We start from the raw sequence: 18,163 nt of genomic DNA on the forward strand, positions 1-18,163 counted from the left end.
GCCGCCCGCAGCCCTCCACGCCGGCACCTGGGGGACGGCGCGTGTGCACCCAGGTCCTGGGGGAGCAGGGGGCAAGCAGGGCCGCCCGCAGCCCTCCATGCCGGCACCTGGGGGACGGCGTGTGTGCATCCAGGTCCTGGGGAGCAGGAGGCATGCAGGGCCACCCGCAGCCCTCCATGCCGGCACCTGGGGGACGGCGCGTGAGCATCCAGGTCCTGGGGAGCAGGGGGCATGCAGGGCCGCCCGCAGCCCTCCACACCGGCACCTGGGGGACAGCGCGTGTGCATCCAGGTCCTGGGGAGCAGGGGGCAAGCAGGGCCGCCCGCAGCCCTCCACGCCAGCACCTGGAGGACGGCGTGTGCACACCCAGGTCCCCGTGGGGCCATCAGTGAGTCAGTCTCCCACCACGTGTAAGCACCACCACCGTGAATGCCGACACACAGAGAGGCGGGTCTAGGACAGGAAGGCTGAGTTACGTTTCCCTTCTTCTGGATCCGGCTCTGCACCTCGGGGACCGGCACGTCCACGTAGATGACCACATGGGGGGGCAGGTACTCACAGATGGTGACCTTCTTCACCTGGTTGTAGTGGTCCACACCTGGCGGGGGAGAAATGCCACCTGTCAGTCAGCGGCCCAGACAGCTTTCAGACACACGTCCCCCTCAGATCAAGGGACAAAGGGACCGGCAGCTCCCAGAGCCGCGTGTCAACCTGCAGCCACACGACAGTCACGACCGTGACCGCCGGCTGCACGCACATCGTGACCGTGACCGCCGGCTGCACCCACATCACGACGCACATCATGACTGTGACCGCCGGCTGCACGCACATCACGACCGTGACCGCCGGCTGCACGCACATCATGACCGTGACCGCTGGCTGCACGCACATCGCGCTGGCACTCGGCGCCCACAGCCGCCCCACACAGCAGGGCTTCCCCTACTGCCACAGACCACAAGCATCAGGCCACAGAGACTAGCTGACTATCCCACAGTCAGGGCTTTCCCGGTGGCTCAGTGGTAGGGAAACCGCCGGCCAATGGAGGACACGCAGGTTTGATCCCTCGGTCGGGAAGATCCCCAGAGGAGGAATGGCAACCCACTCCAGGATTCTTGCCTGGAGAATCCCGTGGAGAGAGGAGCCTGGCGGCTACAGTCCATGGGGTCCCAAAGCGTCAGACGTGACTGAGTGACTAGACAGCAAGAATCCCGAGTCAGACCCTGGGATTTAAACCCAGCCTGGTAACACTTTCACGTCACCTTAAGAGTTCTCTACAGGCCAGATCCACACACGCCCTGGCTGCATACAAGGTGCAATGGGTAGCCCCATCGGCCTGGTGGGTCCACTCTATTCTCCCACAGGCTCGCCACGTGCATGTCCTGGGTGCCTCAGGCCCAGATGGCCCCGCAGGTGCTCCACTGCCCACTGCGGGCCTTCCTCTTGTGGTGTCCCTCCAACCCCAACTTCCTACCGAGGGTCTCCTTCTTGACCTCCCTTCCCTGAACACATCCTTCAGACAAACGATCTCAAACAGAACCACACATCTCCCTCACCTAACCCCCGAGGGGCTCCCCTGTGCTCGCCCACCCCTCGTGCCCGCCCACCCCCGGCCCCTCTCTGAGCCTCGCCCGCGCCCGCAGCGCAGGCCGCTCCCTCGAGGGCAGCACCGTGGCTCAACCAGGGCTCCCTGCTCAGGGGCGCTGCCCCCGACACCCCATCTCCACGCGGTCAGCCGCTCCCCAGGCTCCCTCCCTCCTCGTGGCCAGGCTAACTGCAACCAGGAGCCTTTTTCCTTGTCTCCTGGTCACTTGTGAGACCTCCCACACCCCCCACCTAGTGCTGCCATCACTGAAAGCACTTGAACAGCACGTGGGAGCGAAGGCGGCCTTCACAGGGCCAGGAATGAGCCTTGCGGGCTGCAGGCAGGAGGCTCCGGGACAGGACGCTCTCACGGGGAGAGATGACTTCAGGAGGGACAGGGGCAGGCAGGGACTGGCTTTTCCTGAGGAACGGCATCATTCGTCTACGTATTAACAACAGACGCTCACAGAACGTGTACCAGCTGCAGGGTGGGCCTAGCAGGACCCTTACAAAGCCAGCCCATGCCCACAAGGCCAGCCTGCCGCCAACTCACACTGCTTCCGGATGAAGCCTTGTCGGTACATCGCCTCCAGGAAGACGAAGTCACTGTAGATGGAGCGCTCCAACACCACCCCCTGTCCTGGTTAAAGACAGGGAGACAGAAGTCAGGATCAGAGAGTGACCGCAGCGGGGAGAACCCGTCTGTCCACGTTAGAAATGGAAAATTTATCTACAGCTCCACTTCCATACCAAATATCTTCAAAAGAACACATATCACATAGGCCCTTCTAAGCGGAAAATCATTTTCTAAAACTCGAATACGTATCCACTTCAGAAATACAATGTTTTGTTTCGCTGTTTCGCAGATCCAACAGAAACATCAGTTAACAGAGAAAAGACACTGGTTTTTGAACTGCAGACTCCCCACCCCGACCCCCGTCCTGCCCCCATCCCAACCGCTCCGTGAGGTCCCGGGGTCAGCCCCCCACCACACCACTGTGGATCTCAAGTATGATCTACTTGGAAAGCCAGAACTTGCCTCGTCAAATACCCCTTCAAAGCAGCTCTACGGAGAGGCAATCTAGGACGACCGAATTCCGGAAGGGGCCCGAGTGCAGCCTACGCCCGGCAGCGCCTGTCCACGCAGGGACACGCACCTGTGCTCAGCAGGTGCTCCAGGGCATCCGCGTACTGCAGCAGGCGGCTGGCGTACAGCCAGGCCTGCAGGCGGTAGCTGTTGCCATCGTTGCTTTTCGGGTCGTCGTAAAACTTCTCCAAACTGCAGTTGCCACTGAACTGCACAGGCAGGGACTTCCCGTCCCCCGTGGTGCTGTCCGCATAGTGGATCCCCGCCTCGGGAAAGTGCTTCAGGCCTGAGGACACAAGCCCCCAGATAAAACGTGATGCTGAAACGTCACACCCCACAGGGAGCAGTGAGGACCCAGCTGAGCATCATCCCTGCGGCCGGTCAGCTGAGACCGGGGAAAGGCACCCTGACGCCTGCGTTCCTGGTGCGCAGAAGGGAGTGCGCGAGACCCTGGAGACAACGTGTGCAGGGGCGGCATGAAGCCCAGGGCTGACGACAGCAGGTCCCCCGCAGCCTTGTGTGAGCTCCTCCCAAGAGGGAGAGCCGCCCCTACGTGTGGGCGTCCGCTGCATGCACGCGGGCGGCACTGGCCTGTCAAATACTAGAGAAGGGGCTCGGACAACACCGGCCCAGAGTCAGAACCGGGGCGACACCTGGCTCTGCACCAGGGAACTGCGTGCCACCACTTCCTACTGAGGGCACATGTCCCTGCTCCAGGGTCTGTTACAAGTGAGAATGCTCACGTGGGCATGCTCAGCTTACATCGTCAACATAAAATCCCAGTCCAACTCACAACCAGCTTGGACTTAAAAATTTCCCTTATCTGGAAGATTAAAAACAGCTTTTTCAGTAAGTGTTCAAAAATGTAAAATACCTACCTTAGGCCCAATTCTACCTACTCAATATGAAAATAAAATCACACCCAGACAAGGAACTGTTTATCTGAGAAGACTCTGTTATTCTGCATCACATAGGTTCATACCTAGTTTCTCTGCTACTTCTTTGGCAAGCTTGCTTTTTCCAGAACATATGTTGCCATCTACAGTTATCAGTTTGCTGTTTTCTGTCATCTTTTTGGTTGTTTTTTCACCAAGTATGAATGCCAACGGGCCATACTGCAGCTTGCGCTGGACACTTGTATGAATTCCTCCCTGAAAAACACACCAAACATCACCACCATGGGAGAGTCATGGTTATTGCAGGCATTAGCAACTATTAGATACGAATGCCAAGAAGACCCTTGGTGACAGGAAACCAACATCAACACCTTTACAACCTACTTGTTTAATTACCATCTCCTAGCCCCACCCCCAACATAAGCTCATAAAGGCACAATACTGTTTTGACCACTGCTAAATCCTCAGGGCCTGGAACAGGACACATCTACCTTGTTCAATAAAAATTGTATGTGTGTGTGTGCATGTGGTGCGTGTGTGGTGTGGTGTGGTGTGGTGTGTGTGTGTGGTGTGTGTGTGTGGTGTGCATGTGTGGTGTGTGTGTGTGGAGTGTGTGTGTGGGTGTAGTGTGTGGTGTGTGTGTGTGTGGTATGTGTGTGGGGGGGTGTGGTGTGTAGGGGGGATATGTGTGTAGTGTGTGTGGTGTGCATGTGTGGTGTGTGTGTGTGTGTGTGGGTGTGGGTGTGTGTGTGTGTGGTTTGTGTGTGTGTGGTGTGTGTGGGGGGGTGTGTGGTTTGTGTGTGTGTGTGGTGTGTGTAGTGTGTGTGGTGTGTGTAGTGTGTGTGGTGTGCGTAGTGTGCGTGGGGTGTGTGTGTGTGTGTGTGTGTGTGTGTGTGTGTGTGTGTATGAATGAAAGAAAGGCAGGAGGGAGGGGAGGCGGGAGGAAGCAAACAGAGAACATTTCTCTGGTTCAGGCCTCTGTCTCTGGAACAGGTTATATCATGTTTTTAAACAGCTCCCGATGTCTTCAAAGTACTTGAAAGCTAACAGACCTAAAACTGAAATTCAGCATCCACACTTGACCCGCACCTGCTCCCCTCCACCACCCACCAAGCAGAACAAAGGCAAGTGTCACCTGTGACCCCCTCCTCCTTCCTCCGGCTCCATCACCACGCACACAACCCCACTGACCCCAAGCCTTAAGTCTCTCTGGCCAGCGGCCCCTCCCTCCCCTCGCCACACTGACCGCGGCCATCTCACATCCCTGTCTGCAACACAAAAGCCTGCTTCTCCTGTCTCCAGCATGCAGGTCTATTCTCCACACTGAAACTCAAACACCACGCCTTGCCACTGGCCCCCCTCCCAACCAAGAAACCCCACAGGTCAGCACAGGGAGGAGCTGGGATGCCCTGTGCAATACTGGGCTAGAGCTAGAGACATCGCTGTAAACTCATGTCCAGTTCACTACAGACACAGGGGGTCACACAGGGAAACACTCACGGACACAGGTATTCAGAGGTGGTACAATGGACTCCCCTGCTCTGTCTGGCAAGAAGGCCTTGAGCAACAACACCCCAGGAGCAATTACGTCAAGCACCTAGATCTTGGTTTCTAATGCTGTTCTCCACTCAAAGGACCAAGGGCTCCCCGGAGAAATGGCTGATTCTACGGCTACCCTCTTGCCAGGCCAAGTAGTAAGGAAGTGCTCACACACACACCAGGAGGGGCAGGCTGCAGGGATACAGGAGCTACCTGAACGAGCGCCCAATGGCCAGAGCTGGAACAGCCTGAGCAATACTACAGCTGGAACAGCCTGAACAACAGAGTATAGCTGCACTGAGTTTTAGCCCGAAATACAAAACAAATATGCAGTCCATACTGATATAAATATACAAGTGTGGAAGAGAGACAAGCCTCCCACACAGTAGAATTCCAGATAATTCATGTGGCTACTCTGCCCTGGGGACAGAGAACAACCCCCACTCCCTGGGTGTGGGCTGCGCGCAGCAATTTCCCTCCGAAGAGAACCGGACAGAAAGCGGGGAGGAAAGAGCAACTCCGCAGCAGAGACACTGCCGCTGCCCCAGTCAGGTGACTGAGGTTGACAGTGACAAGTCATGTTCACAGCGTACCTTGCACAGTACGTGAGGAGGACGGCGCTTGACCTCTGTGCTCTTCCTCCCAGAACAACCCCAATCTAGTCACGAGGAAATATCAGACGAATCCCATCAAGGGAGAAACTACCCGCCCAGTACTGCCCCAAACTGCCGCAGTCCTCAGACACAGGAGAACCTAAGAAACCTTTGCGACCACAGAAAGCCAATGGGCAGAACGACAGGTATCAAAAAGACAAACCACCCAAAGGTCCATCAACAGGAGGCCAGCTTAGTACATGGCAGGGTAGTCCTTGCATTCCCAAAGTCTCAAATCCCAACAGCCGAGAATCCTAATTCACTTAGCATCAACTGTGTGTCAGTCAGTCATTCATTTATTCATTCAACAACTATTTCCTGATTCCCGTACCATCCTGTCCTTTTCCTAGACAGGATATGAAGATACGGCAGTGACTCAAAAAGATCCCACAGGATATAACAAAGCAGAAAAGAAATTATAGAGTGAGTGCTGCGGCGGGAGCACAGTGCATGGGATGGGATGTACATTAGAATGGATGGCCACAGAGCCCTTGGAGACCAATGTCTGAAGAAAGACTGGACAGCAGTGAGGGAACTGGTCCCATGGACATCTGGGCAGAGAAACAGTGCGCACCAATGCCCTGAGGCTGGAGCACTGCAAGGGTCAGCAAGGCCAGGGTAGCTGGTGCCAAGGGGACCGGATGCGGGAAGAGCAGCAGAGGAGACGAGTGAGGGGGTTAAGCATATTGGTGCCTTGCATCCTGGAAATCAATCACTCTTGCCCCTGGAGAAGGGAAAGGCTCCCCACTCCAGTGTTCTGGCCTGGAGCATACCATGGACTGTATAGTCCATGGGGTTGCAAAGAGTCGGACACGACTGAGCGACTTTCATTCACTCACTCCTCCAGGCTACCTCTGAGCCATGTGCAAACTGCTCCTTATCCGTGTCCCCAACCTGAAGACACCACAAGCTGTGGCACAGAGCAGGTGTGCAGCAACGTCATAGAAAGCTATCAGCCACTCTGACTTCAAAATCTTTACAAAGTGTGTTTTCACATTTATGATAGTCTTTCTGTAATTTCCTATCCTCAGTCTCATTTTTCTGCTCCGTGGAACCACAGGGAATAGTGATCTTTCATAACACATTTCCAATTTCTTCAATTATTCCTCAATTATTGGGTTGATGAAAAAGTAAGTGCGGTTTTGGACAGTGAATTTTAAATAATTATAACTAGGCTCAAACACATCTTTGTTAAACAAAATAGGAATGACTACAATCAGTGTTTCTGCCAACAATAAATAAATTTGTTTATTCCTATAGGGTAAAAAATCCATGCTTTGGGATTCAATGAACTCTTGGAAAGCATTTTCTGCCTCTTGTTGGTTGTGGAAGTGTTTTCCCTGCAAAAAGTCATCAAGGTGCTTGAAGCGGTAGTTGGTTGGCGAGAGGTCAGGCACATGTGGTGGATGAGGCAAACCTGTTTAGTCCAATTCGTTCAGCTTCTAAAGTGTTGGTTGTGCACCGTGCAGCCAGGTGTTGTGAAGAACTGAGCCCATACTGTTCCCCAGTGCCGGCTGCAGGCGCTGCAGTCTACCGTGCATCTCATCAATTTGCTGAGCATACTTCTCAGATGTAATGGTTTCGCCAGGATTCAGAAATCCGTAGTGGATCAGACGGGCAGCAGACCACCAAACAATGACCATGACATTTTTTTGGTGAAAGTGTGGCTTTGGGAAGAAATGCTTTGGAGCTTCTTCTCAGTATAACCACTGAGCTGGTCACTGCAGATTGTTATATAAAATCCACTTTTTGTCACATGTCACAATCCGATAGAAAAATGGTTCATTGTTATTGCACAGAATAAGAGAAGACGACACTTCAAAATGACGATTTTTTTTGATTTTCAGTCAGCTCATAATGCATCCACTTTCTGAGCTTTTTCCCCTTTCCAATTTGCTTCAAAGGTCAAACAACCACAGAATGGCCGATGCTGAGTTCTTCAGCAACTTCTCGTGTAATTGTGAGAGGATCAGCTTTGATGATCCTCTCAATTGGTCACTGTCAATTGCAGCCATGAAATTAAAAGACGCTTACTTCTTGGAAGGAAAGTTATGACCAACTTAGATAGCATATTGAAAAGCAGAGATATACTTTGCCAACAAAGGTCCATCTAGTCAAGGCTATGGTTTTACCAGTGGTCATGTATGGATGTGAGAGTTGGACTATGAAGAAAGCTGAGCGCCAAAGAATTGATGCTTTTGAACTGTGGTGTTGGAGAAGACTCTTGAGAGTCCCTTGGACTGCAAGGACATCCAACCAGTCCATCCTAAAGGAGATCAGTCCTGAGTGTTCACTGGAAGGACTGATGTTGAAACTGAAACTCCAATACTTTGGCCACCTCATGTGAAGAGGTGACTCATTGGAAAAGTCCCTGATGCTGGGAGGGATTGAGGGCAGGAGGAAAAGGGGACAACAGAGGATGAGATGACTGGACGGCATCACTGGCTCGATGAGCGTGAGTTTGGGTAAATTCCGGGAGCTGGTGATGGACAGGGAGGCCTGGCGTGCTGTGATTCATGGGGTCGCAAAGAGTCAGACACGACTGAGTGACTGAACTGAACTTCCGATGGCTAGCCACTGAGCTCGTCTTCAAGGCTCTTGTCTCCTTTGCAACTTCTTGAACCATTATTGCACTGTATGTTCATTAGCAGTTCCTGGGCCAAATGCGTTGATGTTGCGAGTTGTCTCCCCTGCTTTATGACCCATTTTGAACTCAAATGAAAAAAAAAAATCATGCAAATTTGCTTTTTGTCTAACATCATTTCCCTATTCTAAAATAAATGTAAAATACACAAGACGTAATATTAGCAAAAAAAAAAAAGTGAGAAATGGTGCATTAAAATGATGTATAACATAACCACATTTAAGAATGTATTTTAACAATGTGAAATGCAATTACTTTTGCACCAACCTAATAATAAGCTGCATACGCTTTGCATCCTATTCATTTTTCTCTGGACCTACTGAAGTCCATCTATATTCCCTGCAGGGAGTGATGCTCAGGACTGAACACAGTCACAGGTGGGTCCACCTAGTAAGCACCCCGCAGCAGAGTAGTACCCCCTCTATCCTGGGGCTCTCACTTCCACTAATGCAGGGAAATATATTGGGTGTTAAACACAATTCTCTCTTTTTCTTCTCTTTTGCAGCCTGAATTATCTCCTAAAGACATTTATATGACTTTTTAATAAGACCACTAGACCGTTCAGTTCAATAACCTTTGCTTATCAAAATCCTGAGCACAGAGGTCAAGTCTCTTTACAATTTGCTACCAACGTTCCTCCAGTCACTAGGAGCCACAGAAGCTGAGATACAGTCACTGTCATAAATGGTTTTTCTGACACAACTCATTTTGCTTGTCTTGCTGGCTCTGCGAACAGTGTAATTCCAGAAGGTCTCCTAATGCTTCCAGATCTGACCTGAACGCCTTCTGCCATTTCTGCTCTCCGCCACTCAGGCCTTACCGGCTACTGACAGCGCCGCCTCAGGAGTTAATGAGTGAATGAGCGTGCGCACCCCGGGCCCAGGCTCAACACACCTGCTCACTCGCCCACCCCACAACCTCTGTAACCTGGCTTCCCCCAGCAGGGCGGCCAGGCGGCCCATTCACCTCCGAGCCCCACGTTCTACTTGGAGCTGAGAGAAAATGGCCTGAAGAAGCTGGTGGCCCTTCCAAGCTGTGCCCTCGCAATGCACGACCAGACACTTCAGAGGACAGTGGGATCCCCCGCCAGGAAGGACCCTTGGAGGCCCGGGGAGGTGAGGATGGGGCGGCGCCAGGAGGGCAAGACAGGTCACCCCGCAGCTCCCGCCCGCCGCCGGCTCACCACGCGCGGGGCGACCGCCGCGAGGCCCCGCGAAGCCGCGGACGCGGGGACAAGTCTCAGGAACCTCAAGGCCATGGCTCCGCGGTCTGCACCGGCTCAAGGACCCGCAGGGACGCGGTCGCGACGGGGTCCTCTTCCGCTGCCGGCGCGCCGCCGTGACGTCACGGCCGGGGTGTCCGCGCCGCGCCTGACGGGAACGTTCGGGCGGCGCGCGCAGGCGCACAGTGCGCAGTCGCGGGCCGGTCCGCCGGGCGTCTCCGTTTACGTCCACCTCGTCCGGGCGTCTTAGGGCCTGCCCGCAGCCCGAGTTCTGAGGGGTGAGTTCTGAGGGATTGTCCTTCCGTCGCCCAGGTTCCCAGGGGAGGTTCGCCCGGATCCCCGAGAGGCTCCACCGCCGCCTGGGTTCTGAGGGACGGTCCTCTCGACTGCTGGATCTTAAAGGGAGGCCCGCTCGCCGCGGGTTTTGAGGTGGCGCAGTGTGGGGAGCTGAAGCCCCCCCGGGTCCGGTAGTTACTACCGCGCCTCATCCGCGTCCAGGGCGCGGCGCACCCCACCCTCCCGACTCCCCAGGGCTGCAGGGCGGACTTCAGAGTCACCTTGAAGTGTCTCCGCAGCTCACAAACCACCGGAGGGTAGGAGGGCGGCCAGTGGGTGAAATGAGGGCTGGTGTGAGAGCGGACGGCGGACAAGCGTGATCCTCAGAGAGGCTCTCGAAGACGGATCGGGACCAGAATCAGCCTTCCCGGCCCACGGCGCTTGAGATTTCTTTCCTACTACACTTACCATTTGAAAAGGTCTCACAACCTAACCCTCCTCCTCCTCCTCAGACGTATTGTTTTTAATACCCTAAGTGTTGTTTAACATTCATTCGGTTTTCAACTTTTCAGAATGGTCATGGAGTTGTCACAACAAATGTCCTTTCAATGGATGTGTCTCCAGTAAGAGAAATGCTTGTCCAAAATTCAGATCCCCAGCCCCCAATGCCAGAGGGTCTGATTTAGAAGATCTGGGATGGGCTCTAAAATCTGTTTAGCAAGCTTCCAGCTAGTTCTGATGTGAATGACCCACATTGAGAGAAACACGGCTGTATACATTGTCCGAGAGCAATGGCCGTGTCCAGATCCTGCACCACTGTGCCCTCAGCCTGAAGCAGACTCCTCACACAGCACAGGTGTGCCTCAAATTCAGTTAGATGACCAGGTGTGACCAGGTAGCCCCAAGCCACCTGGCCCAGTGGAGTCACCACTTATTACCCAAGTGCCAGCTCCACATTGTGATGTCTGGGAAGCCCCATGTCCTTGCCAGTATGTCTGAGAAGTTGGGGGTGTGGGGGGACACCTCCCTGTCAGGTTCTCTGGCCTTGTGCCTCTAGCCAATTTGCATAGTCGCTCCAGCACTTGGTTGTCTTTCCTGCTTCACCCAAGCAAACACACATCCTTATCACTTCCTAAGACCAAGTTCTGTGTTTATTAACTTTGTACTGATGGCAGAGTGAAAAGAGAGCGAGATCTCAGTGGAAAGCAAAATAACCTTAAGTTAAATATCACTATCGTGAGGATATCACTGTCCTAAGTTTTCTCAAACAGTGTGTGTGTGTGTACATACGTTTGCGCACACGTGCATGCAAACAGACACAATCGTGTCCGACTCTTTGTGAAACCATGCACTGTAGTCCACCAGGCTCCTCTGTCCAAGGGATTTTCCAGGCAAGCATACTAGAGCTGTTTGCCATTTCCACCTCCAGGAGATCTTCCTGACCCAGGCATCAAACCCTCATCTCCTGCATTAGCAGGCAGATTCTTTACCACTGGGGCCAGCTGGAAACAGCTCCCGCAAATGGAAGCACATGGTCAGTCTCCTTGGCCCCACACCCACCACTCTGTTTTGAGAACTGCCTTTCTGTCAAGGGCCTTTCCAGGCCTGGTCTCTTCTCCCTGGTTCCTGCCTCCAGCTTTGGATCGTGAGCAGGACAGGAGATGGTGTCCACAGGGGCAGTTCTCCTCACGGCTCTTAACCCTAACGTTTATGATGAATATTGTAGGAAGGCATGGTTTGTTATATATAATGTTTCCCCAACTACTTTTTTAAAACTAAACCTTACTCAGTTACACAGAAATACTGTTGTATCTAGAGTAAGTTGAGCTGTTGGTGCACAGAAATAAATGATATATTCGATGTCCCTAATAATAAGGTGGTTCACGTGAATATTTGTTCTGGGATCTGGACAGCCAACCATGACCAGGTGCTGCCATTCCATATCCAGAAACAGGGAGAGGAAGCAGTGCACTCGGGGATGTCCCTTCCAAAGGAGCTCCATTTATGATTCTCTAGCCTATCTGTCCAGCTTCAGTTAGAGCAATTGTATAATCACTTAACTACAACAGTGAAACCAAATGAGCAGAAGTTCAATATTAGCCTATAAGAGAGAAAAGTGGATTTTCTGGATCAGTATGAGGTACTTTGAAAACCACCATACATTAAGGCCCCTGCACTTGCACGAGTTCTATTCTGAGTCCTAAGACATTTCTAGGTTCAACCAGGTGAGCCTAGATACCCAACTAACACAATTGACTAATACTGTATTGTAATAGCTTTATAATACTTTTCACAATATATAAACAAACAAAAAACATGTTTAACCTGACAGTACACACAGTACCTTGAAAAGTTCAGTAGTACATACCAACAGCTGGCGTACAAGGACTGGCATGGATTGAACAGGCAAGAAGTTACTGACTGGAGGAGAGAGAGGAGGTGGGAGATGGTAGAACTGAAGGATCGTCAGCAACAAGAGATGGAGGGTGAGCTGCTGCTTCACTCACGCATGACATGGATGACACAGGTTATGGTTCCTTCCTGGATTCAGTTCTATCCACCTTCTTGAAAAAAAAAAAATGATCCAGTGATGTCTGGATAGTACCTCTTTTTTTCTCTTCATAGATGACATGATAACACTGGATTGCATTCTGAATGGCTGGTGCAACCTTTGTGTACAGTTCTACTTGTGTGATTGGACACACAAACAAATCGTTGAGAGTTTGCAACTTAAATGTTTGTATGTAGGGGACTTATTGTAACAAAAATATTATAGCTGCATTATCCTGAAATCACATAAGGTGCAACAATTTACTAATTACTTGATAAAAAAATCTACAAAAACCTATAGCAAACATCATACTTGATAGTGAAAGACTGATGATTTCCTTCTAATCTTTCTAAAATAAGAAACAGGCTACAATATCTGCAGGCTTCCTTGGCTGCTCAGCGTTAATCCACCTGCCAATGCAGGAGACACAGGATCGATCCTTGGGTCGGGAATATTCCCTGGAGGAGGAAATGGAAAGCTACTCCAGTATTCTTGCCTGAAAAATCTCATGCATGACAGAGGAGCCTGGTGGGCTACAGTCCATGGAGTCCCAAAGAGTCGAACATGGCTGAATGACTAACACTTTCACTTTCAAGGCATAAAGATTGGAAAGGAAGAAATAAGACTATCTGTATATGTAGGTAACATGATTGTTTGTGTAGAAAACTCAAAGCAACCTACAAAAAACTCCTAGAAATCATAAGTGAATTCAGCAAGATTTCAGGTTACAAAATCAAGATGAAAATCAAGTGCATTTCTATATACTAACAAAAAAACAAGTGGAAATAAAAAGAATGCAATGCCATTGATGATTACTCTAAAAATATAATACTTAGGTATAAATCTAGCAAAGACATATAAATCTAGCAAAACGTACAAGATATGTATGCTGAAAGCTACACAACATGAGAAGACTCAACAGAGAAACAGAGAATTCTCCCCCAACTGATCTGTAAGTTTAACGCAAGGGCTGTCAAAATCTCAACAAGATTTTTATTGATGTACATGAGCTTGTAATAAAATTCACTTGCCCAGGCCCTAGAAGAGCAGCAGCCATTTGGAAAAGGAAGAGTGAAGTGGGAGGGATCATTCCTCCACTGTTGAGGATTTACTCTGCGTCTACATTAATCAAGACCACGTGGTCCTGACGGACTGACACAGAGATCAGAAATAAATCCGCAGTATAGTCGACTGATGCTTTCCAAAGGTGTAGTGCAGCTCAGCAAAGGAATGACAACCTTTTGAGCAAATGGTATTACAGCAACTGGACGTCCATGGACAACAAACCTGAGTATGCCCATCACACTTTATACAAAACCTGACTCACAGTGGACCATGGCCCTTCTTTGTAAGGGCAAAGCTATGAAGCCCTTAGAAAAAAGTCATAGGATAAAACCTTTGGGACTTAGGATTAGGGAAAGAATTCTTGGGCTTGACATCAAGAGCATAATACACATGAATAGACAAACAGACCATGGGGTAAAATGAGTCCAAAAAGAGATGATTGCTTTATGGAAAGGGTGATTTTGCAGAGGGCAAAGCACTGTCTTTTCAACAAAGAGTGGGTTCTGGTCAATTTCATATGCATATAGAAAATTAATGTTGACCCAGATCTCATACCATAAATCAAAATCATGTGATGCACTGTAAATCGGGACATGAAAGGTAAAGTCACAAAGCTTCTGGAGTTACACAGGAGAATATCTTCATGATATTGGAATAGGCAAACACTTCTCAAATGCAAAATAATGAACTAACTATGAAGGGGGAAATGGAGAAATTGTGCATTAATAAAGAACTTCTCTTCATAAAATTCAACATTAAGAGAATGAAAGGCAAGTCCAGACATTAGGATATTTTTGCAATAACTGTATCCAACAGAGGGCATGGATACAGAATATATAAGAAGTCCTGCATATTAAAAAGTGATTCGGTACAAAAGTAAGCAAAAAACTTGATTGCAGGGATCCTTCAGAATGGGCACATACACAAGGACATTAAAAAGCTAAACTTACAAAGGTGCCCAGCCTTGGTCATGGGAAATCTGAGTTCAGGCTGCTGTGAGCACTTGTACAAACCCAGAAGGAAGGCAAGGAGAGAAATATTAGAATGCAAATGCTGGCAAGGCATGGAGCTCCTGAAATTCTCATGTTCCCACTGGGGAAACAGTCTTGCTGTTTCTACTAAGCCTGATCAGATATCAATCCTCTGTTACAGCCACTGTAGGTATGGATTCCATGTCCATAGCCTAGCACACAGTTCATAAAGCTGTACGCACATTTAGAGAAAGAGACAAACCAGGTATTTACAGCAGCACTATTCATAATTCTGAATAATAATGCTGAAATATATTGTGATGCATCTATACAGTGGGATATTACATATTATATGCATGGGTTATTGCTACATTAAAAAAAATCACAGGATCCTTCAACCATCATAACGACTGAAAGAAAATGAATATAAATCATCCTTCATGGTTTCATTTGTAAAAGCCTCAGAAACATCAAAAATAGCATCTGGTGTTAGAAGTCAGGATGGGGGAAATCTTGGGACCAGGGGCATGAGTGGAGCTTCTGACTCTTGGTTTGAGTGCAGTCCTTCTGTGAAAACAAGTTCAGGGGGAGGTTTCTTATTTGTGCACAATTCTGTTCAGTTGCTCAGTCATGTCCGACCCTTTGCGACCCCATGAATTGCAGCACGCCAGGCCTCCCTGTCCATCAGCAACTCCTGGAGTTCACTCAGACTCACATACATCGAGTCAGTGATGCCATCCAGCCATCTCATCCTCAGTCATCCCCTTCTCCTCCTGCCCCCAATCCCTCCCAGCATCAGAGTCTTTTCCAATGAGTCAACTCTTCACATCAGGTGGCCAAAGTACTGGAGCTTCAGCTTCAGCATCATTCCCTCCAAAGAAATCCCAGGGCTGATCTCCTTCAGAATGGACTGGTTGGATGTCCTTGCAGTCCAAGGGACTCAAAAGAGTCTTCTCCAACACCACAGTTCAAAAGCATCAATTCTTCGGTGCTCAACTTTCTTCACAGTCCAAGTCTCACATCCATACATGACCCCTGGAAAAACCATAGCCTTGACTAGACAGACCTTTGTTGACAAAGTAATGTCTCTGTAGGTTTACTAAATTTCATTTAAAGGTTTACTTTAGAAAACATAATGTGCCTTATAAAATGTTATTATCATCACAAATTAGATGACAAGACATTTAATTGTGTTGCTTTGAAACCTGGCCTAAGACCAGAGTCTTTTAAAGGCACCCTTGAACTCTTTGTTCCTCAGACAGTAGATCAAGGGGTTGATGATTGGGGTGAGGACAGTGTAAACAGCAGAGATGAGCTTGTTGGAGCTCCGGGAATCAATGGCCTGGGGCCGGACGTACATGAAGATCATGGCCGTGTAGAAGATGGTGACCACGGTGAGGTGAGACGCGCAGGTGGAGAAGGCTCTCCAGCGGCCCGTGGCCGAGGGCATGCGCAGCACGGCCAGGGTGACGTGCCCGTAGGACAGCACAGTGGCCCCGAGCGGGAGCACCAGGATGAGGAAGGCCAGGACGAAGTCGACCAGCTCTGCGGTCGAGTAGTCCATGCAGGCCAGTCTGAGAATGGGGGAGATGTCGCAGAAGAAGTGGTTCAGGACGTTGGAACCACAGAATGTGGCACCGGAGATAAAGTAGACCTTGATCACGGAGACGGTGAAGCCACTCATGAAGGAGAAGGCCACCAACTGGACACACAGCCCCGTGGTCATGATGGCTTGGTAGCGCAGAGGGTGGCAGATGGCCACGTAGCGGTCGTAGGCCATGGAGGCCAGGCGCACACACTCGGTGCACACCAGGGAGCTGAAGAAGTAGAGCTGGGCCATGCAGCCCACGAAGGAGATGCGCCTCCTCTGCAGGAGGAAGCCGTCCAGCATCTTGGGGATGATGTCACACACATACCAGAGCTCCAAGAAAGACATGGAGCCCAGAAAGTAGTACATGGGCCTGTGGAGGGAGGGGCTGCCCCAGACGGTGAGGATGATGGCCAGGTTCTCCACCAGCACGAAGAGGTAGGTGAGCAGGAAGAGGAGGAAGAGCAGGTGCTGCAGCCGGGGAGCTGCGGGGAAGCCCACCAGGATGAAGGCGCCGACCTGCATCACATTCTCCCCCCTCATCCTCCTGTGCGGGGCACCCAGCGCCACAGACAACCTTCGGGCCAGGTGAGGGCCAAGGGCGGCTGGGGAGAGAAAGCGGAGGTCAGTCTGGGGGTGGGTTCTGACCCAAGGGGTGGGTGCCTGGTTCCTCGGACAGCAAGGAAGCAGCGGTACGGTATTTCCATGTTTTGAGTTAGAAAAGCCCTTCATACACTTAGAGGTAATGACAGAGGACATCTAGGGAGAGTGGACGTGCAGGGAGTGGTTGTTTAGGACTTAAGAGCGGAGACCCTTTGCACGGCCCACCGGGATGTGTGGCTGGGACCCAGGATGGGTGTATTGGCCCCGTCTTGGGCTGTGGGGCATGTTTCACAAGAGAACATGAGCCTGGATTCCTCGGCCAACACTAGCATCCACTGCCTCCACCACCTGCATCAGGACCAACCATGACGAAAGCTTAGTGAACTTCGTTTCCCCCAGATTTTATGCATGGCAGCTGCTCTTCCACCACTGCTGTGCCCTGCCCTGGTGCAGAAAGATGCACAAGGAAGGCGAGTTGGGTGTGACTGCGGTCATGCCCCCCTCTCCCCAGAGGGAAGTGCTGTCAGGGCCTGAGAAGCTGCTGCAGGTGAGCAAGGGTCTCCAGGTCTCTGGTGGTGTGACCTGCCGCTCCCACGCTCAACCCATGCCCCCACCCTTGATCATACCCACACACTCACACGTGCATGCATCACACATACACTCACATTCTCACACCCATACTCACAGATACACACTGACACGTTCATCCAGTACACCTACACTCAGTCTCACACCCATACATACACACAGTCACAGATACACACACGTTCATCCAGTACACCTACACTCACAGTCTCACACCCATACATACACACACTCACAGATACACACTGACATGTTCATCCAGTACACCTACACTCACAGTCTCACACCCATACATACACACACTCACAGATACACACTGACACGTTCATCCAGTACACCTACACTCACAGTCTCACACCCATACATACACACACTCACAGATACACACTGACACGTTCATCCAGTACACCTACACTCACAGTCTCACACCCATACATACACACACTCACAGATACACACTGACACGTTCATCCAGTACACCTACACTCACGTTCTCACATCCATACATAAACACACACACAGATACACACTGACATGTTCATCCAGTACACCTACACTCATAGTCTCACACCCGTACATAACACACTCACAGATACACACTGACACGTTCATCCAATACACCTACACTCACAGTCTCACACCCATACATAACACACTCACAGATACACACTGAGACGTTCATCCAGTACACCTACACTCACAGTCTCACATCCATACACACACACACACAGATACACACTGACACGTTCATCCAGTACACCTACACTCATAGTCTCACACCCATACATACACACACAGATACACATGTTCATCCAGTACACCTACACTCACATTCTCACACCCATACATAACACACTCACAGGTATCTCTGACACATTCATCTGGTACACCTACACTCAGTC

At 50.6% G+C, this 18,163-nt stretch overlaps 2 protein-coding genes across 3 annotated transcripts in view; both read right to left on the reverse strand.

Moving 5' to 3' along the window:
• NDUFA10 (NADH:ubiquinone oxidoreductase subunit A10) overlaps positions 1-9,708 on the reverse strand; it is a 38,618-nt gene extending 28,910 nt beyond the window's left edge. For both annotated transcript variants that reach the window (XM_068964935.1, XM_068964934.1), the window contains exons 1-5: positions 9,584-9,708; positions 3,651-3,819; positions 2,739-2,954; positions 2,135-2,221; positions 477-598 (exon numbers count right to left, since the gene is read on the reverse strand). In XM_068964935.1, coding sequence (XP_068821036.1) covers positions 477-598; positions 2,135-2,221; positions 2,739-2,954; positions 3,651-3,819; positions 9,584-9,658 — 669 coding nt within the window. In that variant the 5' untranslated portion in view covers positions 9,659-9,708. The remainder of the gene's footprint in view (positions 1-476; positions 599-2,134; positions 2,222-2,738; positions 2,955-3,650; positions 3,820-9,583) is intronic.
• A 5,987-nt stretch (positions 9,709-15,695) lies between these two features.
• Positions 15,696-16,616, reverse strand: LOC138074213 (olfactory receptor 6B3-like). The gene has a single exon (XM_068966282.1). It carries the CDS (start codon positions 16,614-16,616, stop codon positions 15,696-15,698), a length of 921 nt encoding a protein of 306 aa, XP_068822383.1.
• Between the last annotated feature and the right edge of the window lie 1,547 nt (positions 16,617-18,163).

This window comes from Capricornis sumatraensis, chromosome 2 (genome assembly GCF_032405125.1).
Source record: "Capricornis sumatraensis isolate serow.1 chromosome 2, serow.2, whole genome shotgun sequence".
In the NCBI taxonomy this organism is placed as follows: domain Eukaryota; kingdom Metazoa; phylum Chordata; class Mammalia; order Artiodactyla; family Bovidae; genus Capricornis; species Capricornis sumatraensis.

What these genes read in the sequence shown, in the direction of transcription:
- LOC138074213 (XM_068966282.1), bottom strand. Translation starts at nt 16,616, where the DNA reads ATGAGGGGGGAGAATGTGATGCAGGTCGGCGCCTTCATCCTGGTGGGC.